This window comes from Trachemys scripta, chromosome 13 (genome assembly GCF_013100865.1).
Source record: "Trachemys scripta elegans isolate TJP31775 chromosome 13, CAS_Tse_1.0, whole genome shotgun sequence".
Taxonomy (NCBI): domain Eukaryota; kingdom Metazoa; phylum Chordata; order Testudines; family Emydidae; genus Trachemys; species Trachemys scripta.
The window spans coordinates 34,663,200-34,690,497 of NC_048310.1; the positions used below are offsets into that span (position 1 = coordinate 34,663,200).

General features: G+C 46.7%; 1 protein-coding gene and 1 long non-coding RNA gene across 5 annotated transcripts in view; one reads left to right on the plus strand and one right to left on the minus strand.

The window, feature by feature from the left end:
* SLC7A6 (solute carrier family 7 member 6) overlaps positions 1–9,090 on the minus strand; it is a 54,200-nt gene extending 45,110 nt beyond the window's left edge. Inside the window, exons 1-2 of the mRNA XM_034788840.1 lie at positions 9,019–9,090; positions 571–1,142 (exon numbers count right to left, since the gene is read on the minus strand). Coding sequence (XP_034644731.1) covers positions 571–1,102 — 532 coding nt within the window. The 5' untranslated portion in view covers positions 1,103–1,142; positions 9,019–9,090. The remainder of the gene's footprint in view (positions 1–570; positions 1,143–9,018) is intronic.
* Positions 9,091–9,196: 106 nt separating this feature from the next.
* LOC117886606 overlaps positions 9,197–27,298 on the plus strand; it is a 43,764-nt gene continuing 25,662 nt past the window's right edge. Inside the window, exons 1-5 of one of the 4 annotated variants that reach the window (XR_004648004.1) lie at positions 9,197–9,394; positions 10,309–10,361; positions 12,856–12,947; positions 18,449–18,528; positions 18,919–19,312. This is a non-coding gene — a long non-coding RNA (uncharacterized LOC117886606). Of the gene's footprint in view, positions 9,395–10,308; positions 10,362–12,855; positions 12,948–18,448; positions 18,529–18,918; positions 19,313–27,298 lie in introns of those variants that run through there. The other 3 variants (XR_004648006.1, XR_004648007.1, XR_004648005.1) reach the window with 3 other exon arrangements.

Genomic DNA, 27,298 nt, shown 5'->3' on the forward strand with positions numbered 1-27,298 from the left:
ATTAGGACTTGAGCTAAATTTTAGCTAAGAGTGAAAGATCTTGCCTTTAAGATGTCAAAATATCCTTGTCATGCAAATCCAATCTATGTTGATTACCTGGAAACCATTTCCTTTCCTTACTCTAACTCAGACATTGGCAACCTTTGGCATGCGGCTCGCCAGGGTAAGCACCCTGGCGAGCCGGGCCGGTTTGTTTACCTGCCGCATCTGCAGATTCGGCCGATTGCGGCTCCCACTGGCCACTGTTCGCTCGCTCCAGGCCAATGGGGGCGGCGGCCAACACATCCCTCAGCCCGCGCCACTTCCCGCCGCCCCCATTGGCCTGGAGCGGCAAACCGCGACCAGTGGGAGCCGCAAGCGGCCGAACCTGCGGACGTGGCAGGTAAACAAACCGGCCTGGCCCGCAAGGGTGCTTACCCTGGCGAGCTGTGTTCCAAAGTTGCCGATCCCTGCTCTAACTCAAACCATTCTAGATTCAGAATGCTACAGTTCTGGAATCTAAACAGGACTATATGTAATAGATGTTCACGGTCAAGATAATAATCGTATTAGTTGTCACATAATACTTACATATACAAGCAGCTGCGATGAGACGACAGGCAACATAAGGAGGCTCACAAGAAGGGAAGACAGGCTGCACAATGTAGTTAGCAAAGGTTATTGCAATAATTGCCTGACTAGTTGGCTCAACAATTAATAATGAGGTCCATAAGCGAATAAAAGCAACAAAGCTCCCAAAGGCCTCCAAGATATATGCATAGCTGGCTCCTGACTTGATAATAGTGGTTCCCAGTTCAGCATAGCAGAGTGCTCCAAACACTGAAAAAATCCCCCCGGTTGCCCAGATTATTAGCGACAATCCATAGGAGGCACTGTAGATGAGAACTCCTTTAGGTGACACAAAGATACCCGAACCAATCATGTTGCCTACAATGAGGCTGATTCCATTAAGCAAAGAGATTTCTTTCTTCAGCTGCATTGTTTCTTTGTTTCTTTCATACATTTCACAGCTGTCACTTGAATCTGGCTTGCCCGCTTCCTTGATGGGAGAGTATTCAGCCAGTGAGTTATGAGCCACTGTACCATTTGCCCTTTCTTCCATTGTGGAATTCTTGTGTATTCTCTATAACACCAATCCCAATCTGAAACAAAATTACAGACAGCTAAAAATTAATAACATCAATAACTTTTTGTCTAACCCGTCACATCAATTCTTCTTTCTATTTGGAGCATAGGACTGACCTGTGTAACCTCCTCTTGTGTAATATCCCTCTTTTGCTACCTTGTGCTATGTGATTTGGATGGTAAAACATGACATTTGAACAAGTGACAGTCTCAAAATATCTTGGAAGAAAAAGGTGAAAAGAAAAATACCTGGTGCTGATTTGCCAGGGGGGAAGTTGTGGGGAAGCACAGAGCAGAGAAAATTCAAAGGTCATTGACACCTGTCAGTTGAATTGGAAAGATCAAAAGGGGTAATGGAGGTGTATAAGAAAAGAGAAAGCATAATACAAGAAAGAATAGAAGGTGGAAGTAGTGAAGATGACAGGTTTATTGCAATATAAAAAAAACACATTTCAATAAGTTTCATTCTTTCCTCTTCCATAACTGATTGTTTTTAAAAGCATCCAAGAATACAGAAGTGGAAAAAGTGTGGATAAAGTTTCTGAATGGTTGACATTTATTTTCCGGGACTTCAGAGACTTACATCTCAAGTCTCCAGAGGATCTTACCCTCCCTCCTTCTTATAAAGAATCACTGCTGGCCTCAACACTTAGACATAAGATGATACCAATATCAACAATTCTGAAATACAGACACAATATAGAAGTTTAGAGATGAAAAAATCTGATTAAATACAAATGGATTTTTAATTTGCATTGACACTAGCTTTCATTCAAAATCTAACTTCTGATTGGATTATCAGAAGTTTCATAAGAGTGAGCCTACATCTTTCCTAAAAATGTGCTATCATTTTCGTATGTCTTTGCCAAGCACTAAATCCTGAGTGCACATTTCAGGGGCCTACTGCAGAGCAGAAAGATGCAAGTCTGGGTGAGATTTGGCAAAGCAGTTGCTCTAGCAGAGAAAGCAACTAGTTTATCTTGGATTATATTTTCTTTATAACAGAAACTTAATTAGGGGTATTTCATTCCAAAATTAAACTTTTTATCTTGAAATTGATCCTGGCACTAACCTAGTAAAGAGGGAAAAGGCACATACAAAGTATTTATGGTCTGATTTTCAGTAGGTCCAACATATAATTATGCACACAATTCAGGTATTTGTGCCTGAAATTAATTAATAGATGCATCTACCTGGGCACACAAGTATAAACACACTTGTCCATGTATTTATGGTAATTTGCACTCACTTTTTGTTCATGCAGTTATAGATCCTTCCTTTTGAAAAAAATCAAATCCTTACTTTGTTATATTGTCAACATTATATTCTAAAATGTAAGTTAATTAAAACATTCTGAGCTAATATACTTAGAACATGTTCTTACTCTTTCAAGCCATTTTAAATATTTTAAACCAAATAAATATGTAACCTACACGGAAATGGAATGAAAGCCATTTACTAGAATGGAATATAGCCCATTCACATTATGTCCAGTATGAGCCTTCTATCTCTTTGCATAAAAGAAAAAAAAAAGAAAAATTCAGTAAGTATCCAAAAATAGTATTATTTACATAAATTAAAATATTGACTGCATTTGAAAGACTATTATATTATCAGATAGGTCTGCTGTATTATTGAAAAGTCATCCCACACAGAAACATCTGTATGACAGAATATACCATCACAAGTAAAAGAAAAGAGCTTCAGGAAAAAAAATTATTTAAAAAAATGGATTTATTCTCCCCAAATGTTAAGGGTTCTGAAAGGTTCAGGCTTTCCCTCTTTCCCCATAGTTATCTGGCATTTATTGTCAGAGGAAAAAGGCCCAACCAGAAAATAGGTCATGGAAAATTTGCTCCAATATAGCCACACACTCACAGCATGGTAGAACATAGCCTCTTCCCTCACTGAAACCTAGGAAGGGAAGGCAAAGTTAGGTCTGTTTATTTCCTTTTAGCAGGGAGTGAGAAAGAATCTAAGGCCCTAAATCATACCAGCTCTTCTACATTCCTGTCAGTGCTGTAAAAACTATTTGGCGAGACGATGTTGACATTCAAGGATGTTATTTGCTAGTGAAGATATAGGTAAAAGCTTTCCTGATTGAGAGAGCCTACCGAGTCTTGAGGAGCTAATTCTACTTTAATTATAAAGCACTATGGAGGTGGATTTGTTTAGTCTAAGTAACTTCATGTATGCTAGTTTAATAAGCAGTCCTATATTTGGAAAACTTCTCTATCCTCTTTTATCCCACCAAGAAGCCCAGCTCACTGGAGAAATGACTAGCTGATGCCAAGCTTAAAGTAAGTTTCTGAGGGAATTCACATACACATAGCAAGAACTTCCATCACTACAATAATCAACATCAGTAGTCTCTTCTGACAGCCAAGTCAGTACAAACTAAAATTTCATACAGATAATGACTTGTTTAAACTGGTCTATATACTATACATTGAAATGTAAATACAATATTTATATTCCAATTGATTTATTTTGTAATTATATGGAAAAATTAGAAAGTAAGCAATTTTTCAGTAATAGGAGACTGTCACACTTTTGTATTTTTATGTCTGATTTCGTAAGTACATAGTTTTTAAGTGAGGTGAAACTTGGGGTATGCAAAACAAATCAGACTCCTGAAAGGGGTACAATAGTCTGCAAAGGTTGAGAGGCGCTGTTCTAACTCAATGCGGATACCGAAACCATTGCTAGGACATCTATAAATGCTATTTTGAAAATATTGGGTATTTATTCTTAGTTTTGTAGTCAAGTTATAAAATAGTACAATATTTTAAAGCCCCCATTTACACTAAGAAACAAGATATGTGCAGCAAGAACTCATCTTAAACACAATTTCAGGAAATATTTGCAGTGTTTAAGGTATTCTTACACTGGCCAGTATAACTGCTTCTATTGTAACAGCTTTCAAAACATGGCCTGTTTCATTGTGTAGACAGAGTCTTAGTGACTCAACAAACATTTTGATGAACTTATTCACACACAAAACCTAATCCTGCGGAAAGACAGTGGATTTAGACTTTCTGTACCAACTCAGAACAAAAGCCACACAAGTTTATGTTCAAATGCTAATCCCAGAGACATATTTAAATAGCTGGAAACCCCTGGTCCAGCCACAGTTCAAATCCCTTCATTTGCTCTTGCCACCACCACAAACTTAAGCTTCTTGCCTACAAGATCCTACACAACTTAGCTTCTCTGTTTTTATCTATTTCCATGCTCTCCCTTGCTCAAGACAACTGCCACAATGTCCTCTCACTCTAGTCTACATTTTCCCATATAGCCCTTTATGTGGAGAATCTCACATTGACAGTCTCCTCCCCACCTTCAAGCCCCTCCTGAAGTCACAATTGTAAGTGTTTACTAAATGGTAAATATTGCAGAAAATGTGGTATTAATACATGCACATAACAGTTCACTCAGTTAGATACAAGCTATCCTCTAGTCTTATTTTATAGGTGTCAGTTATGACCCGCAGACCTTGAGGGCAGGGACTGCTTGTTTGTCTATATAAATATCTAGAATGCTACAGATAGTGTCTCTACAAACACTACACCTAATCTTAACTGGCACCAAACTTATCAGTCTCCATGTAACCAAAGAGGAAGAGTGTAGAATATGGAAAAATATTAGTGAACTAATAAAACTGAAGCTGTGTCAAAGTTAGAAAAACACATTCTGAGAACAGAAAAAACTAAAACCCAGATTTCTGCCTGAGGCCATTATTAGGCAGAGAAAATAGAAGGCTGGGAGAGAAGGAGGAGACAAAGGTGCAGTGAGGTGTTTTCTAGTGCATAACAATTCCAGGTTCATACTCCCCAGCATGCCCATTTAGCTCCATGCCATATACCACCAGCATGTCAGTGGCACAATGTTGTTTTATTGCTGAATGTTATTACTCTCAAATGACCGTCTAATAATACCTTTAAAATCACTTTGGTATCCTAAAGGCCACCAAGCAGGATACCTCAGTGGGAACCCCAGACATGGAATTTTATTTCCTACAGAATTTTAAGAGGCTGGATGTAAGGAAATATTTAAAAGTAAGGAGTAAGATCTTTCCCCAGTGGAAGTCTATTTGTGTGGCTCCTGCTTTATAGATAAATCCATGGTAGTTTACAACATATTACAACACTACCAAAAGACCCATGAACTTCAGTTAACTACAATTCAAAGAAAGGTTAGGGGATGCTAACATTAAGTCCCCTGGGGTCAGGATCCCTAACTCTCTTCCAGAGCCGGGATGGGAGCCACTTCCTCTTCTCTCTCTCCGGAGGTGGACTGGGTTACTGCACCTGACCAGTTACTGTTAGATCCCTCCGCAGCCGATGCCTCCCTCCCTGCCCACAGGTATGCAATTAGCGCTGTTAAAAAATTAACACGTTAATTTTGTCTTCAGTTAATCACAGGCATTAACAGCGATTAATTGACAACCCTAGTTGAAACTATGGTAAAGAACGGAATTATCAGACACTGATGAACACAATATGGTGGGGAAGAGTCAACATGGTTTCTGCAAAGGGAAATCATGCCTCACCGATCTATTAGAATTTTTTGAGGGGGTCAACAAACAGGTGGACAAGGGGGATCCAGTGAATATAATGTACTTGGACTTTCAGAAAGCTTTGACAAGGTCCCTCACCAAAGGCTCTTAAGCAGTCATGGGATAAGAGGGAAGATCCTCTCATGGATCAGTAACTGGTTAAAACTTAGGAAACAAAAGGCAGGAATAAATGGTCAGTCTTCCTAATGGAGAGAAGTAAAGTGCCGGGTTCCCCAAGGATCGGTAATGCGACCTGTGTTGTTCAACATATACATAAATGGTCTGGAAAAAGGGGTAAAACAGCAAGGTGGCAAAGTTTGCAGACTATATAAAATCACTCAAGATACTTCAATCTGAAGCAGACCGCAAAGAATTACAAAGGGATCTCACCAAACTGAGTGACCAGGCAACAAAATGGCAGATGAAATTCAATAATGATAAATGCAAAGTAATGCACATTGGAAAAAAATCCCAACTACTCACAGCTAACAGAATGTTAGGAACCATTAGAAAAGGGATAGATAATAAGACAGAAAGTATCGTAATGTCACTATATAAATCCATGGTATGCTCACATCTTGAATATTGCATGCAGATCTGGTCGCCCTATCTCAAAAAAGATATATTGGAATTGGAAAAGGTACAGAAAAGGGCAACAAAAATGATTGGGGTATGGTACAGCTTCCAAATGAGGAGAGATTAATAAAGCTGGGACTTTTCAACTTGGAAAAGAGATGACTAATGGGGAATATGATAGAGGTCTATAAAATCATGAATTGTGGGGAGAAAATGTTTTTTATCCATTCCCATAACACACAAACCAGGGGTCACCCAATGAAATTAATGTGCAGCAGGTTTAAAACAAAGATAAGCAAGCACTTCTTCAGACAACGCACAGTCAACCTGAAGAACTTATGAATACATGAGTAAAAAGGTTTGAGACAATACTAAGGTTCATTAAAAGCAGAATTTTTTAAAACTATCTTCGATATGAAATTAATTTCAGGTTATTATATAAACGGTATGCTACCAAACTGGATTTTAAAAAAAAGTCAGTTAATAAAAATCCAATTGTCCTTTCTATCAAGGTTCTGATAACAGCATTCATCACCCTTGTTATATGCAAGCAGTCAAACAGAACAACCCATATGGCTAAAGCAGTGGTTCCCAAACTTTAACAACCTGTGAACCCCTTTCACTAAAATGTCAAGTCTCGCGAACCCCCTCCTAAAAATGAATATTTCCAGGGATTTTCTCCTTTACCTGAGTATAAATTATAAGAGCAGTGATCTTGGAAATATAAAATTTGTTTTTATGACATGCTTATTACACACTATTATTAATTATTATTTATCATTACAGTATTTTTATTACATTATGAAAATGGCAACACTCTTCCAAGATCTCACTTTCATAGCTTGTATCACTTTGAATAAGTCTGTTATAAGAGAAGGCTCCTATGTTTCATCAAGGAATATCAGATGTGAAACAGCATGAAGGTATTTAAGAAGACAACTCAAAGAGTTCCTCCTACACAAGCATTCAGGTCTTGAGTAGTCCAGGCAAACAACGCACGTTACAACAAAGCTTAAACTTGTTCTTCATAATAATTTAAAAAACAATACTAGGTGCGTATTTAATTTTAAAACCATCAAAAAAATATCCACCATCCTTTCCATTTTTTATAAGGAGTCTTGAAGTTTAAATCTCCTCAGTGTGATAGATATGCTTGCTTTGATTTGCTTAGCTCTTGGAAGTCCAGGGGCTCCGGACTGCTGGCCCCGGGCTGCCCGGGGTTCCTAGGGACAACTCTGTCCGCCATTAGGGAATTTTTTCCTGAGAACCCCCTGTAACATTTTGCGAACCCCCAGGGGTTGGAGTTTGGGAACCACTGGGCTAAAGAGAAGACAAATTTTAACTTCAATAAGCATAAGAAAGACATAATGGTAGTTTCATAACTAAAATGGCTGGGAATTTACACACAGACTTATTACTGGTTGTGACACACCAGAAAATTATAATGCCTGGTAACTGCATTAGAGGAAGAACCGTATCTACAGACATTCACTGTAATTTGAGTCCTTTCAGTACCACAGCAACAGGGTTACGTCTATGAGCTTCACCTCAATTCTCTGAAAGATCTTTGTCGCATCTCTCCTTACTAATAATCAGAAGTTGCAAGAGATTTGAGATGTTCTGAAGGGAAGCCAACTGAAGCTAGGTCTACAATGTGCACTTTACAATGGTGCGGCTGTGCCGCTACAGCCATGCCATTGTAAGGCGTGCAATGTAGCTGCTTTTTGTCACTGGGAGAAAGGTCACCCAACAACAAAATAAAACCACCCCCAACGAGGGGTGGTAGTTTTGTCGGCAGGAGAGCGTCCACACCAGCATTTTTTGTTGTTAAAACGTTTGTCTTAACAAAAGTGCAATATAGATAAGGGCTAAGTGCTGTAACACCCTGAGTACAGTAGAGGGTCCCTTAAATTGACCAACTCTGTGTTCTGCATTTTAAGGAGACTTAAAATTCTTCAATTTCAGTTTAAAAAATAAATCAGACTTAAAGGCACTTAAGCGTCTGGTAAGCTCCAGAGAGCAGGGGATGGGTCTTACTCATTTGTGTAATGGTAAATACTTACAGCGATATAACATACCTACTTACAGATCCCCAAGACTACCACAGGCCTCTCACACCATACTTTAAACCTGCTATAGATACACCTGGCTGAGAGCCCAAGCAGACGCTGACAAGCTCTCAGAAATAATGAATAAATAATAATAATAATAATCAAAACTCCAACACGTGGCTCTCGGAGGAGTCATCTTGAGGTGCCTGTAAGCCGGCTAAGCTCTGAATGAAGCACTTGTCCAGCCACAGAGCCTCAAAACCTGCAGCACCCGAGCAAGGCGTCAGCGACCCAGCAGAGCTCGGATGGGGAAAAGGGGGGCACATGAGGCGGGCGGGCGGTGATGGTCTCTGAAGCTCAGGACTGGGCGCCGGATTTTCCTCTCTTTCCTCAGCGCCTCGCCCCGCAGCTACAAGAGGGGAGGGCGAGCGGCCGGTTCCCCACGGCTGCGGGGGATGCGCTGCCCGATACCGGCACCGGGGGGTCCCCGCGCGCCTCGTTACACTGGGGGCGCTGGCAGGAGACGGCCGCGGAACCGGAACCGACCCCAGCCAGACTCCCGCAGCTCCCCGGCAGCCCGGCCACAGCGCTGCGGCATGGGCTGGCTCCCTCCGCCCGTCTCACCCGCCCCGGCCCTAGCCCTAGGCCCCTTCCCTGAGGAGAGTTTTACCCCTCCCGGGGCCCGGCTCCCGCAGCAGCCCCCGTTACCTCGCCTGCTCCCCGCCGTTACCGCCCCGCTCGCCGCAGCTCGGGGGATGCTCGCAGCCCGCCCGGCCTCTGCGGAGCGGCACGTGATGCCCGGCCCGCTCCGCCCTGGGGGGGGGGACGGGACGCTCAGGCACCGCCTCCCGCCCTTGTGCCGGGCCCCTCACCTCAGCCATGGCGGGCGAGGCTGAGCCCCCCTCCCCGGGTGTGTCCGCTCCTCACGGGCGATTTGCGACCCTCCCCCCCAAGGGCCGCCTGCCCCTCTGTGGGGAGCGGAACTGGCCCGCTCTGGGGACGGGGACTCCGCACTCCCGGCCCCCCCGTGGCTGTGGGACGGGCTTGCCTCAGCGCCAGGCGGGGTAAAGCCGCCCCCACAAAGGTAGGGAAGGGGGGGGTGCATGAATTCCCCTCCCCCGGGGGTGTAAGCGATCTCCAGAGAGCGTCCACCGCTGTCGGGGGAACCCTAGACGTAGGATGGAGGACGGGAGCTCCCTGGAGTATTTAGGCCAGTGCCCTACCCACAGGCAGGACTAAGTGTTATCTAGACGGTGGGTCTCACTCAGAGGTATGCAGCCCCCTGGGGCTACGCAGAGGTCATCTAGGGGGTACATTCCCGCCTGGAGATATTTGCCTCATTTTACAACAGGCTAGAGCCCTGCAGCAGGACTGGGAATCTCCTGGGTCCCAAAGGACCTGCTGCCATAATAGGGGGAGCAGGATAAAAATTCAACAAACAAAGGAGGAAACGGACATTGTGGGAGAGGAACGGGATTAAAAAAAATAGGCCTCGTGCGCCAACATGAACGCCTCAGCCAGCAGCCACCGCTCGCCGGCTACCCACTTTTAAAGGCAGCACCGCCACCAGCAGCAGCACATTAGGGTGGCACTACCAAACCGTGCAACTCTTATTTCTGCACTGCTGCTGGCCGTAGCACTGCCTTTGGCTGTCTAGCTCTGCAAAGGGTACAGTAGTTTGGAGAGGTTGAAAACCACTGCTCTAGACCATCCTGGACAGGTGTTTGTATTTGGGTAAATCTCTCCCACCTCCTCCAGGAGGTAGATAAAGGAGACTCCGAGTATTTGTGGCATCAAAACAGCAGCCTGTGCAGATACTGCACACACAGCAGTTAAAGAATCTGCTAGGGCATATGTGAGGTATATTATGATACTTCTGTGCATGAGTGTACCTTGGACCACAGAGGTTTACATCCAGATGGGCGAATTCATCCCTGTTTTCACCCCACTGCAATTAAAACAGGAGTCTAGCCACTGGTTTCTTTGACTGTTTCCTAGGAGAAGTCCAGGAAAGCCAGACATACCAAGGTCCTGCAGAACTGCTGATTAAGGTAAATGGCCTGGCAAGATGTTTTAGTAAATGAGATTGCCCTCTTTTGCTGTGGATGGCAGGGAAGAGAAGAGTGGTAGGTGGATGAAGGTTTACAAGCTGGTAATGTGGGGTGGGGGGTTATGCAGGTTCCTTACATGTTCTTCCCTTAAATACGTCACTGATTGTAGAATGTCTGTTCCGTGGAACTTCAGACTACCCCTCTTGCTCTTGGGGTTTCCCATCACCAGCCCTTGTGCTGTTACCAGCTAGGTAGAAGGAAGGTGAGCCTCTATCTGACCTTGTTGAGAAAGTAGCAGAGGCCCTCAGGAGCTAGGGTGGTCATGCTCTGTCTGACTTTTAAAATCATCTGATCCATCCTTCTGCCAAAACATGGTCCCTTTCTTACATGAGTCACAGGGTGTTTATCGACCAGAGTGTACTGGCTCAGGCATGTGAGGCTCATTAACACACAGCCTAAAATTTATGCTGCCTTAAGCAAAGTGGAAAAATAGTACAGTATGCCTTGCCCCAGCCACACCCCTGAGCCCAATCCTGCTACCAGTGAACATAATGAGAGTTTAACTATTGATTTCCCAGGAAGCGATATTGTTTCATTCTTAGCCCCTCCACCCCACCCCCATTATAGCTCTACTGTTTTAGTGTGCCTTCACTTTCAGAAAAATCATTAGAGTCTGCAGTGACTGCTACCGCCCCATCTCCAGATGTAACCACATACTGCTTTATGGTGTATTTGGAGTAAGTGTAAAATGAGGTGAAGTTTTGGGGTTGGGTTTTTTTTAGGAGGTGGCTGTAATAAACATTTAACCACAGATGTAAGCGAGACGCTTCTGAGCCATTATGCAGTACTTTATCTGCAAGGTGTATCATTTCTATCCTGCTGAACATTACAGCATCAGAATAACTCCCCTTAGTTAATCAGACCCTGAGGGAGTGGCCTTTGTCCTAGCAGTTTTGGAAAACTATTTGTGACATTAATTAAAGGATGAATATAAAGAGTTATAGGGATCGTAGTTATTACTATATAGTAATAATAAACAATTGATTTGCACTCCTGTCCTGCTGCTGTTACATATGGAACATATGTTGACAAGACATACTGCCTCTTAAAACCAGTGTAGAAATATTAGGTGGAATTCAGACAGTTCCTCCTAATGTTTAAACTCTCCCATGACTTCTCATTCTCCAGACATGTTGAGCCCTCTGAAATGATGCAGCACAAATAGTGGTAATTCAGGCTTCCCTGCCTGCCCGCATGCCTTACCCTTGTTTCCTAAACATGTTCAATGGCAAATGAACTCAAGTCATACTGAAGGGTTATCAGATGGTAACAACTTTTAGTCACTACTGATTAACTTGCTGCTTTCTGTCATGCCAGAACACTATCTCCTGTACACAGATGTTTTATTGCTGTCCCCTTAGTAACTAACAGAAGGTGGTTGTATGTAGGAAGAAGAGCTGGGGGGTAGATATAAAGTCTTGCTGGAGTACCTGGCTAGCTGTGTAATAAACTGCATTCATCAGAGACGTTATTCAGTCCCCAGCATTCTGGGCTCATGACATTTCAGATAATTAGAGCATTACACCATTAGAGCTAAAAGGATAGACAGATTGTTCTGCTCATGCTGGAGATATAGAGGATGAAATTTCATTTTATGACCTCAGAAAAGATTCCTTATAGAATATACCAGCAAGATGCTTTCAGAACCCAGAGAAGGAGTTCATAGATAAACCCTAAACACTTGTCATATGGAGGGCTTGGGATAAGAAGCTACAATTATTGCTCAGTAATGTGTGTCAAGAGCAGTCCCATAGAGGTTCTCAATTTAAAAACACATATTACAAAGCATAGTGCTTAAGTACATCGGAAGCAGGAAGCCTGCTAAACAATCAGTGGGGCCACAGGAAGATCGGGATGGTAAAGGAGCACTCAAGAAAGATAAGGCCATTGCAGAGAAACTAAATGAATTATTTGCATCGGTCTTCATGTCTGATGTCAGGTAGATGTTCTATATCCATCTGTAGGATGGATATGGGCATAGGCACAGTAAGTCACTTCTCCAGTGTCACTCATAGGCAGAGCCTCTAGTCTAGGGGTGGCCAACCTTTGGCTCCGGAGCCACATGCGTCTCTTCAGAAGTTAATATGCGGCTCTTTGTATAGGCACCGACTCTGGGGCTGGAGCTATAGGTGCCAACTTTCCAATTGCCTGGGGGTGCTCACTGCTCAACCCCTGGCTCTGCCCCCACTCCACCCCTTCCTGCACCCTCCCCTGAGCCCGCTGTGCCCTCACTCCTCCTCCTTCTCCCTCAGAGCTTCCTGCACACCGCTAAACAGCTGATCGGGAGGGAGGGAGGGAGGGGGAGGCGCTGATCGGCGGAGCTGCCAGTGGGTGGGAGGCGCTGGGAGCGGGGTGGGGGAGCTGATGAGGGGCTGCTGACGTATTACTGTGGCTCTTTGGCAATGTACATTGGTAAATTCTGCCTCCTTCTCAGGCTCAGGTTGGCCACCCCTGCTCGAGTCCTTACTGCGGGTACCCTTCTTTGAACACTAGAGAAGGCTACCGTGGCCCTGATCTTACAAACAAGTAAGCTTACAGACTTTAATAGTTTAACAGAACCTATCATTTTTAACAGTAATTAACCATTGGAACATTTACCAAGGGTCATGATAGATTCTACATCACTATGTCATTGTGAATTTTAAAATCAAGACTGGATGTTTTTCTAAAAGATATGCTCTAGGAATTATAGGGAAGTTCTATAGCCTGCATTATACAGGGGGTCAGACTAGATGATCACGATGGTCTCTTCTGACCTTGGAATCTATAAGTTAGAATTTCCAGGACTTGGAATTGCAAATTACATCTGTTCAGGATGTCTGCTCTGTTAAGAATTTATAGTTTTGCCAAGACAAAATAATAGTGCCATAAGCAAGCTCAAATATAACTTGCTAACAAAATAACAGCTAGGAATATAAAGAATATTGATTGGATATATGAGTATTTTAAAATACACATTTTCTCTAGGAAAAAGGTGTTGTTATAATGCAAGTTAGCTCATACATGACAAAATCATACCAAAAGATAAGGCAGGTTGTAGTTTTTGCATGACTTAGCAAGTCAAATTAAAGACTATGGAGAAGCCTAGAATTTTCTTCACGCAGCCTTTACCACATATTAGTTAACACAAGGTAAGAGCACACCTTTGTCTCCTCCCCTCCACTCCCCCTCCCCCCAGTGAAGATAATGCCAAACAGGATGTAGGGCGGTTCGGCTCGGGATCTTCCCCCTCCGTGGCAGCGGGGAGCCAGACCGCCTCGCTACTTTGGTCAGGTGTGTCGGGAAATTAGCTTGGCTGTGCAGCAGTCAGCAGCTCCGCAGTGGTTCGGGCGGTGATACTCCGCAGCGGTACTGCCTCCGGGAAACGGGTAGCCTAATCTACTAGGACCAACACATACTGAAATCCCGCAGTGCTTTTCAGGAGGGGCCCCACCAGGTCCATGGCCACATGTTCGAAGGGCGTTTCGACTATGGGCCTGGGGACCAACGGGGCCCTGGGTGTCCATGCAGGTGCGGCTAGCTGGCACTCTGGGCAGGAGTTACAATAGTTCCTTACTTCCTGATGCACGCCGGGCCAGAAGAAGCATGTCAGTATCCGGGCTGGAGTCTTCTTGTGGCCCAAGTGCCCGGCAGCAGGGATGTTGTGGGCGAGTTTCATTACTGCCCGCTGGTGACATCGAGACACGAGTAGTTGGCTCTGGGGTTCTCTAGTGCGCGGGTCCCGTTCTACCTGATAGAGCCAATCTTGTCGCAGTTTGAAGTGTGGCCACTGCTTCGCCCGGTGCGGGTCAATTATGGCCCCATCGACTGTGGCTAGTTGCTTGTAAGCGTGACTGAGAGTGGGATCTGCCCTTTGGTCATGACAAGAGTCAGTGTGAAGCAGGGGTTCAGCAGCAGCTTCTGGAGGGGAGTCCTCGGGCTCTTCTTCCAGTCCGTTGGGGTCTGGCGCCTCCTCGCCCTCTGACTGGGTCTCAGGGAGGCTCCCTTCCGTACTGGGTTAGTTGCGGGCCTCTCGTCGGCATTGGAGCGGAGGACTTTCAGGAAGTCTGGCCAGTCCCGCCCCAGGATCACTAGGTAGGCGAGCCAAGGAGCCAGGCCGACCACCATCGATTGCGTGACCCCATCCACGGTCAGTCGGACTTAGGCACTGTGGTAGGGTTGTACATCGCCGTGAATGCATTGTAGACGGATCGTCCCCAGGCAAGGGACAGCCTGGAGGCCTAGGCTTTGGCGAACCAGTGTCTGGCTGCAGCCTGAGTCAATTAGGGCCAAGGTTGGGCAATCCCCGACAACCACTGGCACCGTAATCTTGGCGGCTTGTGGGCTTCAGGTGCGGGCTTCTCCCGTGCAGACCTGGCTGAAGCTGCAATCCATCTCGGTGCAGTCTCACTGTAAATGGCCATATTTCCCACAGGAAAAACAGGTCTGATATCCGAGTGCCCAGGCTGGAACAGTGTTCCCGCCTGGCCCCTGGGAGGGCTTCGGTTGGTCCCTGGGACATCTGGTCGAGGTACCAGGGCTTGTCGAACTGGGACCTTGGCAGGTCGGGGTCGGCTCCAGGCCCTGTGACAGATTTCGTGGTTTGCTCCGGGTAGCCCCCCTTTTCTCTGAGTTAGGGCGCTCCAGTCCTGGCGGGGCAGCTCGAGTGATCGGTCCCACTGGTGCTTTGGCGGCGAGGAAATCCTCCATGAGTGTGATGGCAGCAGTTAAGGTCGTAGGCCGATGGTGGAGGACCCAGGCCCTCCCTCGCGATGGGAGTATATGGACAAATTGCTCCAAAATAATTTGTTCAATGAGCTCATCCGGGGTTTGCTGTTCGGGTTGTAGCCACCGCTTGCAGACTTCCCTCAACTCTTGGGCTACCATCCGGGATCAGGCCCCCGTAGGGTAGACCAAGCTCCAAAACCACTGTCAGAAAGTCTCCGGGTTAAAGTCCAAGGCATCTAGGATTGCCACCTTTACCCGGGTGTAGTCCCGAGGTGCATCCATGGACAGGCCCCGATATACTGTTTGGGCAGTCCCGATCAGATATGGGGCCAAAATAGTAGCCCATTGGTCTTGGGCTCAGCCTGCGACTAACGCCACCCTTTCAAAAGTTACCAGAACAGCTTCTGGGTCGTAGTTGGGGCCCATCTTTGTCAACCAGATGGGAGGGGCCAGGCTGGGGCTCCTCAGGACGGGGCAGCAAGGTCGCCAACTGCTGCAGGTATTGCTGCTGGTGGTCCCGGTTCTGGTGTCCCAGCTCCAAAAGCAGCTGTTGCTGTTGGATCCCGAGCTGCTGGACCAGCTGCTGCTGCTGCTGGAGCTGGGCGGCCTGCTGCTGTTGTTGGCTTTCGGCTAGGAACTTAATAAACTTGTCTATATCCATGGTCGCTCGGGCACGCTCCACCGCAGATCCCTTCTCACAAGGATCGGGGGGATCAGTGCCCACATTCTCCACCGTGTGTAGGGCAGTTCAGCCGGGTCTCGTGGTCAGGTGTGTCGGGGAATTAGCTTGGCTGTGCAGCAAACAGTCAGCAGCTCCGGCCCTCTGGCGGGGGCAGAAGAAACAGTTCAATAGTAGCAAGCCCCGGCCGTAGATCACGGCGGGCAATAAACAGTCAGTAGCTCAGGCCCTCAGGCAGGGGCTGAGCAAACACGTTCAATATAACTAGCCCAGGCCCTGGGTCAGGGCAGGGCAAAAAACAGTCAGTAGCTCAGGCCCTCAGGCAGGGGCTGAGCAAACAGTTGAACAGCAAACCCCAGGCTCCTGGCTCTGAGCAACCTGGGAGAGGGGGAGACTGCCACCTGCGAGGTGGGTGGCGGGGGGAGAGCGGGGGACACAGGCCCACCCACTCCACTGCATCCTAGCCCGGGGCCCTAGCAGCAGCAGAAGACCCGCTGCTGTGTCAGTGGGGAGCCTGACCGCAACACACTGACATTGGCTCTGGCAGTGTTGCAGCCAGACTCGGGTCGGCTGCCCCTGGGCTACTTCCTACCTCCCCCTCTAGAGGTACTTGGGTCCAGACGGCATCCTCCACGGGGTCGCACATCATGGGCTCCTCAGGATAGCTGGCGAGTGGTAGGCCTGGCAGTTCCTCGGGGTAACGGGCAAGCAGTAGGCTTGGCAGTGTCTCTGGGCTCGGGCTAGCATCAGGCGTTGGCTGGTCTGGCCAGGGTCGGCCGCTGATTACCATGGTCTCCCCACTGGGAGCTACGCCACAAGCATCTGGTCGCTCCTGTGGCTGAATTCCAAGTGAGCTCTGCGGTCGGGCTCTTATACTTCCTATCCTGCGCCTTAACCTCTGAAGGGCGAGTGCAGGGTTTGCTGGCTCTGCCCACTTTGGTGTCCAGAGAGGCTCATCCCCCTCCGGGGCGGCGGGGAGCCAGACCACATCGCTACACAGGGCTTTATGAAACTTCATGATGTATCCGAGTTTTACCTTTTTTTATGAGCCTGTAGTTCTGCAGCTGCTACTAATCTCCATTTCCCCTTTATCAGAGTTAAGAACTCACATTTTCCACTCACATTCTGAGCCCTAAGTCCTTTGATTCACTCTTCATCAGGCTGGCAACAGAGTTTGTCAAAAACAGAAAAACATCCCAAAACAAATACAGTCTTTCACCAGGTCTAGTTCTACATAGTCTCCTGTTTCTTGGGCTTCCCCACCTTACTATCAGACCTTCTACCTCTAGCAGCCTGAGCTACTTCTTCCATCCATGCAACCAAACCCTCCCTACAACCTCTGGCTGCCTTTTATATTTGAATCACCTGATTCCTCTCAGATGGAGCTCATCTTGTAACCAGGGCTAGCTCAACCCCAGGCTCTTCAGCCCAGGGGCAAGTTACTCTGTTACAGAGCCAAAGATTTCCAAGTAAACACATCAACATAGAAAGCAATTGAACAAACTAAAAAAAAAAAAAAAAATCTAAACAAATGAAAATAAAACTTGAAGGCAAACCAACATACAAGACTCATGAAATTAAACAAAAGGTCAAAATCTGACAAAACCAGGGGAATATCTGCAAATAAGAGAAATCCAAGCACACTAGTCAGTTTATTAACTGGTGAAATTTGTCCTGATCTGAAGGGCCAGCATAAGCCCTTCCATACCATTTAACATCCAAGAAGGTGGGGTGCCATTGCTTCTGCATCCCCTGTATAGTGATAGTCCAGTGGAGCTGAGCCTGCAGTAGGCCAGTAGGATTGACAGTTACATGGAACTAGATGACCCAATACCCAATGCAAATGTCAGAGAGGGGCTGCTTATAGTGACACATTGGTGAGTACTTATATGGACCCCTGCTGAAATTCTGCCATCAAAGTTGGGTGTTGGGGTCACTTTCCAGCTTCTGTTGATGTTCACTGGACACTCCTATAGTATTCTTGCCAGAGATTTGTCACTGGAGCTCATAAATATGCTTTGGAAGAGAGACTGTATTACCTATGGAAAGGACCAGATTTGCCCAAATGGCAGATTTTCCAATTTCTAATGGGACTCCTTCCTTGTAAGATGTTCACGCCAACCTTACCACCTCAAACCATACAACCTGAGCTCAGTGCACTGCTATCCTTACGTTCTGCATAGCTTTCAGGAGAGCAATGGAAATATTTCAAGCTAATGATTTTACACATTTAAGTGCTTTTATCACTATTTTGGATTAAAGTTATGAATGGCTTTTTAAAAATAGGAAAATAAATTCATATATTCTCCCTCAGTGCTTCACATGCTTTTCTGGAACAAAGGTTTAATTTTGGATTATTGGGGTACTCTTTCCTAATACATGGGCAGCACATCACTGGTGCTGCAGTTGCTATCCTGTCCATAAGTATTTATGTTTCATACCCTGATTTAGAAACAAAGAATCATTCGTGTTAGGCAATTGAATGGCCTGTTGTTGCTTGCTCTGCTTTGCTAAGATGGATATAAAGATAATTATTCTTACCGTTTACCCATGTTCCCCAGTGCTTCATTTGTGGAACAATATTCTACACAAAACAAAGCAACTTTTGTGCCAACAACAGAGACTTTTTTTTTTTTTTTAGGTAAGTAGGAGGTTGGAACATTAGGTGTGGTAGAGTTTTGCAACAGAATCTTAACAAGAGCATGTGTATGCCCACTTCAGGTAAGCATGAGTGCAAGCACCATATAACAGACAAAATATATGCAATGTTGAGGGGGGAGATAAAAAAATGCAGTTAAAGATTTAAAAAAATAAATGTCTACATTTGGGCTTCTAAATCTATATTTAAGCACTTAAATAAGTTGTCTGATTATTCCAAAGTACCGAGCAGCCAGCAACTTCCTTTATTCGGATGCTTTGGAGGCTAATTTTAGGCCCTTATACTGAAAATCTTAGTCTCACTCACTAGTCTGCAAAAGTTCATAGAGGTGAAATAAACTCTCCCATCCAATCTTCCTTCCTCATTTCTCACCCATCTGCCTCGGTTATCTTTCAAGTAACATTTTACTTGTTATTTCCGGACATTGTCTTTTTACCCATTTTTGTCCACAGTCACAGGGTAGCTGGTCTCTGTGGACAGACACAGCCAGGCTCCCCTGGAAATTCAGCTAATTAAAGAGGACTGGGCTACACCTGGGCCTACAAAGGGCTGCTAGCGGGCATCTGAAGGAAGGACTGAGACAGACTGAACCCTGCACTGGCAGAGGAAGCTGTACTGGAGTGGAGCTAACTTCTGTGGCAGTCCCTAGAGCAAGAGGCCAGGGAAACAGTCCTGTGTCTGCTGCTCCAAGTGGGGAGTAGAGCTGAGTGAAGCTGGAAGGCTGCCAGGAGCTGGAATGCCGCCAGAGACCCCTGGAAGAGGTGGCCCTGAAGCCTGGGACCAAGAACTGGGTTAAGACACAATTTTCTGTTAATTTCCTAAACTCGGTTATGAAAAATAAACCACCTTGACTGAGAGTGGGCATGGCAGCCTTTGCTTTGGAGCCGGGGAGAAGTGATGGCCCTCGTGACATCAACACTAATCAGTAATTACCGGTTTGTTGATACACACAACTCGTGCGCCCGAGATTGAGCAATAACAGGTCTGTGATGCCCTTAGATGTCCGGGGCTGCACGCGCGCTACACTGACTGGCTCAGCGTGTGTCTACCCTACGCCGACAGGTGCGGGTAACCCGTTGAACCCCATTCGTGATGGGGATCGGGGATTGCAATTACAACTCGTGCGCGAGTCCAGTTTCTATTTCTTCAATTCTATCTATTGTGACAAACCCAGACCAGTAGGGTACAGGAGTCTGGTAGAGGGCAAATATACTGGTCACTGGATGAGTAGTTTTCTGTTCCCTGAGTGACCAGAGCAGGGGCTGCACTAGAGTAATCAGGAACCTGCTAGAACCAGACACCAGGAGGAAGGTCCTGTGGTGAGAATAATGAAGGTGTTTGGAGGAGGCCATGGGGAAGTAGCCCAGGGAGTTGTAGCTGTCATGCAGCTGTTACAGGAGGCACTATAGACAGCTGCAGTCCACAGGGCCCTGGGCTGGAACCCGGAGTAGAGGGCGGGCCCGGGTTCTCCCCAAACCTCCCAATTAACCTGGACTGTGGGTTCTCCCAGAGGGGAAGGTCTCTGGGCTGTTCCCCAACCCACATGGTGAATCTCTGAGGCAAGACAATCTGCCAATAAGCGCAGGATCCACCAAGATAGAGGAGGAACTTTGTCGCACTGGTGTCAGGAGTGGGATCTTGGGGTGCACAGCGCGGCGGAAGAAGGAGGGTGATTTAAACAAAAAAAAGAGAGAGGGTTTATTTTTTTTTTCACCACAATGGATGATGTAGTGCGGGCACTGATACAAGCTACGGTGGCCCAGCAGGAGGCTACCCGTGTCCAGGCAGCCTCCCAACAGGAGGCAGTGCGGCTGCAGCAAGAGACTAATCACCTGCTGATGGACCAGGCTGCTCAAGACCGAGCTATGTTGTGGGAACTGGTAAATCAGGTAAAGTCCCTTACAGAGTTGAATCGCAGCCATGATGGGACGCGGCTCATACGGGCCAGCCATTGGCTGCAGAAAATGACACGGGAGGATGATGTACAGGCATACCTTCTGGCCTTTGAGAGGACAGCCCTACAGGAGGCCTGGCCTCAAGATCAGTGGTCTGGCATCCTCGCCCCATTCCTGTGTGGGGAGGCCCAGAAGGCCTACCATGATCTGCCTGAAGAGGCTGCGGCAGACTACCCCCAGCTGAAAGCAGAAATTCTGGCCAGATCTGGGGTAACGACAGCAGTGCGGGCCCAGCAGTGTCACGGTTGGAGGTACCAGGAAGACAAAACCCCGCGGTCCCAATTGTATGACCTCATCCATCTCACACGAAAGTGGTTGCAAACAGAGTCCCAGAGTCCGGAAGAGATACTAGCGGTTCTGGTCATCGACTGATACATGAGGGGACTACCACCAGACCTTTGTGCCCGGGTAAGCCAGAACGAACCCTCCACCTATGATGAGGTTGTCGCCCTAGTAGAGAGGCAAAAGACAGCGAGGGAGCTGACCCAACCAGTTAAGGAAGAGGCACCCCGGGTTAAACTAGCAGCAGCAAGCCCTAAAGTTCAGGTGACTGGGCCACCAGGAGGGCCCAGGTAGAAAAAGAGAGAGGCTGAAGGCCCGTCGGAGCACTGAGGGAGAAGAGGATCGTGATGTTAGACTGCCCAAACCAAGAGACCGGGGAACGCCTAGGGCTCCATACAGATGTTATGCCTGCGGGAAGTGGGGACACATAGCTGCACAGTGTCCCAATGCTGAGGAGCCTATGCAGTGTAACCTGGGGAACTGGGCAGATCCATGCTCCCTAATCCACCTTATGGGGGTTTCACTAACCCCACATATGTATACCAGACCAGTGAAACTAAATGGGGTAGGGACCACGGCACTGGTTGATTCGGGCAGTGCTATCATGCTTATCTCAGGGAAGCTCGTGAAGCGTAGTCAGCTGCTGCAGGCTAAACGTATGGGGATAACATGTGTCCATGGGACAGTTAGTTACTACCCCACCATCTCAGTAAAAATCGAGATCCAAGGGAACACTACTGAAGTAGCAGCAGGTGTAGTCCCTAAACTCCCATACCTGGTGCTCATAGGGAGGGACTTCCCAGGGTTTGGAAACTTACTCCCAATAGGGAGATTGGAGGAAGATGGGGACCCTAAAATTGATGAGGCATCTACAGCAGACTGTCAACCCTCAATCTTCTCTGAAATATCCTCAGATTTGTTCTCCACTCCCAGTCAGGGTAGAAAGACAAAAAGGGAAAGAAGGGCAGCTAAGGCCTTGGGAACCCGAATACTGACCCAAAGCCAGAGGGTCGCTCTTGTAGGTAGGCGGACCCGCGCAGCTGAAAAGGAGGCCATGCAGGAGGGAGAAGCACCTGAGTCTGACCCCCACCCTAATGCTTCTGAACCAGTAGAGGCAACAGAGACTGGGCCCCTAGATCTTGGGCAGATTAGCCCCGGGAGAGGAAATTTTGGACGGGACCAGGCAGAAGACCCAAGGTATGACAACATTAGGCAGGAGGTGACTGAAATAGATGGGGTCCCCGTGGAAGGAAAAATCCAGGGACCAGGACCCTACTTCATAATGAAGAAGGATCTCTTATACTGGGTTGCACCAGTACAGGGGCAGAAGGTACAGCAGATCCTAGTACCTCAAAAACACCAGAACGCTGTATTAAGTCTTGCTCATAGTCATCTTTTTGGGGGGCATTTGGGGGTAGAGAAGACCCTGGCACGAGTCTTACGACTGTTCTTCTGGCCCGGAGTACATGAAGAAGTGTGGAGGTACTGTGCCTCCTGCCCGGAGTGTCAGCTGCACAGTCCCCGTCCCCACTTGAGGGCACCTTTAGTACCCATTCCCATCATAGAGGTCCCCTTCGAATGAATAGCCATGGACCTAGTGGGACCCCTGGAGAAGACGGCTCGGGGCCACCAATATATACTTGTTGTTTTGGACTATGCTACTCACTACCCAGAAGCCGTCCCCTTGCGGAACACGGCCTCTAAAACTATAGCCAAAGAGCTGGTGGGGATCTTTGCCCGAATGGAGCTACCGAAGGAGATATTAACCAACCAAGGAACCCCATTTATGTCGAAGCTAATGAAGGACCTCTGTACGCTGCTCCATATACATACCCTGAGAACTTCGGTCTACTACCTGCTCGGGCGCAGATTTGTCCTCGTGACCGACCATGCCCCTCTACAATGGATGCAGCGGAACAAGGAGAAGAACACAGGGGTGACCAGATGGTTCTTATCCCTCCAACCTTTCCAGTTCCGTGTGCAACACAGAGCAGGGAGCCGTCATGGCAACGCCGATGGCTTGTCACGTGTGCACTGTCTGGAGTCCCAAGCTGCCCAACACCTTGGCTTTGAGCAGGGGGGAGAGATATGTGACGGACCCAGACCAGTGGGGTACAGGAGTCTGGTAGAGGGCAAATATACGGTCACTGGATGAGTCGTTTTCTGTTCCCTGAGTGACCAGAGCAGGGGCTGCACTAGAGTAATCAGGAACCTGCTAGAACCAGTTAAGGCAGGCAGGCTAATTAAGACACCTGGAGCCAATTAAGAAGAACCTGCTAGAATCAATTAAGGCAGGCTAATCAGGGCATCTGGGTTTTAAAAAGGAGCTCACTTCAGTTTGTGGTGCGAGTGTGAAGAACTGGGAGCAAGAGGCGCAAGGAGCTGAGAGTGAGAGGGTGTGCTGCTGGAGGACTGAGGAACACAAGCGTTATCAGAGGAGGGGCTGCACAGGGGGAGACTGTGGGTTCTCCCAGAGGGGAAGGTCTCTGGGCTGTTCCCCAACCCACATGGTGAATTTCTGAGGCAAGAAAATCCGCCAATAAGCGCAGGACCCACCAAGATAGAGGAGGAACTTTGCCACAGTATGCTGTAGAGCTGAGCTGGATAATGACATCTTCCAAAGGCTGGACACAATTTCCAAATGATACCAAGAAAACTTTGAGTGTTATGGGTTTGGTAAACCTTGTTGAAACTGGTGGTTGCAACAACCAACCTACATCTGCAATAAATGTAAGATGCCCTTAAGCCCATTTATGGAACAAAGTAGCTGAAATAATAGGAGCACTGTCCAAAACAAAAGCACATGGAAGACTGGTCAGAAACAGACCCATGTCGGTGGAGAGGTTTCACTGGGTAATGTTTTAGGAGGGTGTGTGTGTGTAAAATAGGAAGAACACCAGAGAAGCTGATAGAGAAGCAGCAGAAATCCAATGACACAGCCATCGGGAACATAGCCCTGAGAAAAGCTTAGAGAGACCTTTGGAACTAAGTGCTGGCAGGAAAGGGACTTGAAACACTGAGCAAAGAAGCTGTCACCTGCTGTTTTACTCCTGTTGTATTAGTGGAAACAGGAGTATGTACATCCTTTGTAAATAGTATTATATCAAAGAAATACCTGACTCCAATATCAATTTCTCCCCTAACTCTAACAACATATTAGCCTGTATTTTGGTTAACTGCGGAAGGAAAGCAACCAATTTACCAGTGTAATCTATTCCTTTTAAATCCTTCTTCAGCATCCTTCTGGGCAATGTCCAAGGCCTTTTTTTTCTTTTATTGTCTACTATTAGGTTCTTTATTGGACATTTTGTGCAGTGTTTATGGTTTCTTTAATCTGCCTTTGGGACTTATTTGTGCAAATTGATCACTTGTAATTTTGATTGTTTTAAGGGTGGTTGTCTTTATTATGGAGACACCTAAAATTAATTACATTTAATGAACAATATTAAACCCAGGGATGGCTCTATGTATTTTGCCGCCCCAAGCATGGCAGTCAGGCAGCCTTCAGCGGCATGCCTGCGGGAGGTCTGCTAGTAACTCGGATTCGGCAGCATGCCTGTGGGAGGTCCGCCAGTCCCACGCCTTCGACGTACCCACCGCCGAATTGCCGCCAAAACCGCAGGACCGGCAGACCTCCCGCAGGCATGCCGCCGAAGGCTGTCTCACTGCCGCCCTCACAGCCTTGGTGCGCTGGTGCCTGGAGCCACCCCTGATTAAACCACATCCTTGGCTGGTGTAAATTGGTATAGCTAAGCTGATTTAAACCCAGTGAGGATCTAGCCCATCTCCAGTGTAAAGAGAGAACACAAGCATAACTTCCTGGAAAACAATATAGCAGTTAAAGCCTCTGTTTCACCAGAACTTATAAAAGAGCAGGGATTTGTACAGATAGTGTTTACTTATCCTTGTCTGATTCAAAGGCTGATGTACTAGGTTGGGGTCAGGAGAATTCTCACAATTGTTTTGAAAAATGTCCTATTTGCCCACTGTTAAAACAAAAGGAATCCATGACTTCCAAAGACAACCGTGACTTCACCCCCGGGCGGCTGAGAGCTGCAGGATCCTGCCGCCTTCTGCAGCGGCAGGGAGCTGTGAGGCATGGTGATCCCTGCAGCTCCACACCAGCCACGACGGCAAGGGGGTCCCCGCAGCTCCCTGGCCACCACAGCGGGGCAGGGGGATCCCAGCAGCTCCCTTGCCGCTGGAGCAAGACAGGGAGACCCCAGCAGCTCCCTTGCCGCCATGGCAGGGCAGGGTACCCCGGCAGCTCCCCTTCACCCCAGGAGGGCAGGGGGAACCTCGCAGCTCCCTACCATGGCGGCAGCAGAGGGATTCCCACAGCTCCCTGCTACTGGGGAGGGGGCAGGGGGACCCTGTAACTCCCCTCCACAGCAGTGGGTAGGGGGACCCTGGAGCTCTGAGCTCTACTGGGTGGTGGGGGCCTCTGAGTTCCCAGCCACCCCGCAGCTGCCCAGTCCCTTCCCATTTTATCATGCATATTTTTAGTAAAAGTCATGGACAGGTCACAGGCTTGCTTCTGTGAATTTTTCGTTATTGCCTGTGACCTGTCCATGACTTTTACTAAAAATATGCATGATAAAATCTTAGCCTTTACTATATACACTGCATTACACATTTTTGGATTGGCTTGGTTACATGGTAGAGACTAATCCCTGTTCACATACTGTTGATGCTGGACCTACTCTTTACCTCATCTTTACATTCCTGACTTATCTTGTCCATTATCTTGTTTGTAGTAAAGAGTTCCCTGGATGTTCCTCCTTTTGTCTTGAGGGAACATTACATTCTGTCTCTTAGCTTACTGACCCATTTACTTATCTTAGCACAAATAGTTCGTTTTCAGGCTGCTAACCAATTTACCTCTCTTCTTCCAAGAAATGAGGCATCCCCCATGTTTAATTATTTATGTCAGGCCAGGCCTACAATCCTAAAGAAACTAACTACAAACTGAATATAAACAAAAGTGAAACTGACTAGTCTATACTCCTTCTCAAAGCTCGGTGATATGCAAAAAGTGAGCAAAGTACATATATAGTCTAAAGCTGAGAGTTCAAATTCTAAGTTTTAATAACCTGGGAAAGTGTGTGTTTTCACAAATATAGGATTCAATCCTGAAGACTTTTTACTTGGTCCTTACTCAGACAAAGCTCCTCTTGACTTCAAGGAGTCTTGCCTGAGCAAGAATTTGACTTGTAGTGTTTAACCCAACAGTACCCCTTTAAAACTCAAATGTGCAACTTTGTAGTATTTTGACAATCTGGAAGATTAAGTAAATTGAATTCTTTAAAACTACGTGAGGATTTGTTGCAGGCCCATGTCATGTGCCCCTGCAGTAGGTAGCACAGTCACGTGAAATGGATCCAAATTTCTGTCTCCAAGCAGACATTTTTGTTCCAATTTCTGTTCTTTGCTAACATCAAAAGGCAGTCGGCCCTAAAGTGATAATTACAGATGACTTTGCTAACTTTCTTAATGTGATTTCCGGAGCTCCTAGCACTCCATTATGTACGGTCTCCCCTTTGCTCCTTTGTCCCGCACTTGGCTTTTGATTGCTTGATGCATAGTGTCCCACTGAGCAAACCACAGTGGACTAATTAAAAACTACTTCAAGCTATGCAAGATCCTCACAAATATGAAAAGCCTTTTCAAAGCCATATGGTTGTGAAGTGCCATAAAATTAAACTTTCAAAAACAATCAAAGCTCTGCATATACTCCTAAGTATATTTTAGTCCAAGAAAAAAGCTGTTACTTCTGTTGTAGGTTGCTACTAATCTCTTTTCAGTACCTGATGGCCATTACTGAATGCTACATGGAAGAGCTTTTTGAATACTGGCAATTTAATTCCATCAGATGTGATTACATATAATGACAAAACTGGAGACATTTACCCTTAAATTTACTTGATCCAGAAAATATAATTGAAGTACGGAGCCAGCATTAGTGAGTTTATATCACAGCTCAGTCAATGTGACAAGGGAAACCAAACCTCATGCCTCTGTATGTCATATGATTGCCTGTGAAGGTCAGGAAGATGTTTTTGTCTCCATATCATAATATATGTAAGCGGGGGAATGGTCCCGCTATTGTGAGGAACTTTCCTGGCTTCTGCACTACCCTGGTGAAGTGGGCTAGCGAAAGGATCTGAGTCCTCACTCCCACTTCCTTTACCCAGAGGCCTCCCTGCCCTTGAGGACTCCCCTTCCACTCTCCTGTCTGGCAGAGTCCTCGGAACCCTGACAAGGCTGGGCCCAGGATTCCTGGGGGGCTCGACCCCCAACCCTGCTGTGGTCATCTAGGACAGGGGCTAGGGTGTCCCCACTCTGGGGTACTCTCTCTGCACTGGGCACCTCCCTGACCCACTGATCATTTCATACAATTTAAAGCAAATACAAATTGTTTAATTAACAATTTAAAAAAAGAATAAGGAAAAATGGGAAAGGTTAAAGGAAAACACATCACCCTGCTCTGTGGCAGGGAACATTACAAACAGTAAGGAGTCTGGTGGCACCTTAAAGACTAACAGATTTATTTGGGCATAAGCTTTCGTGAGTAAAAACCTCACTTCTTCGGATG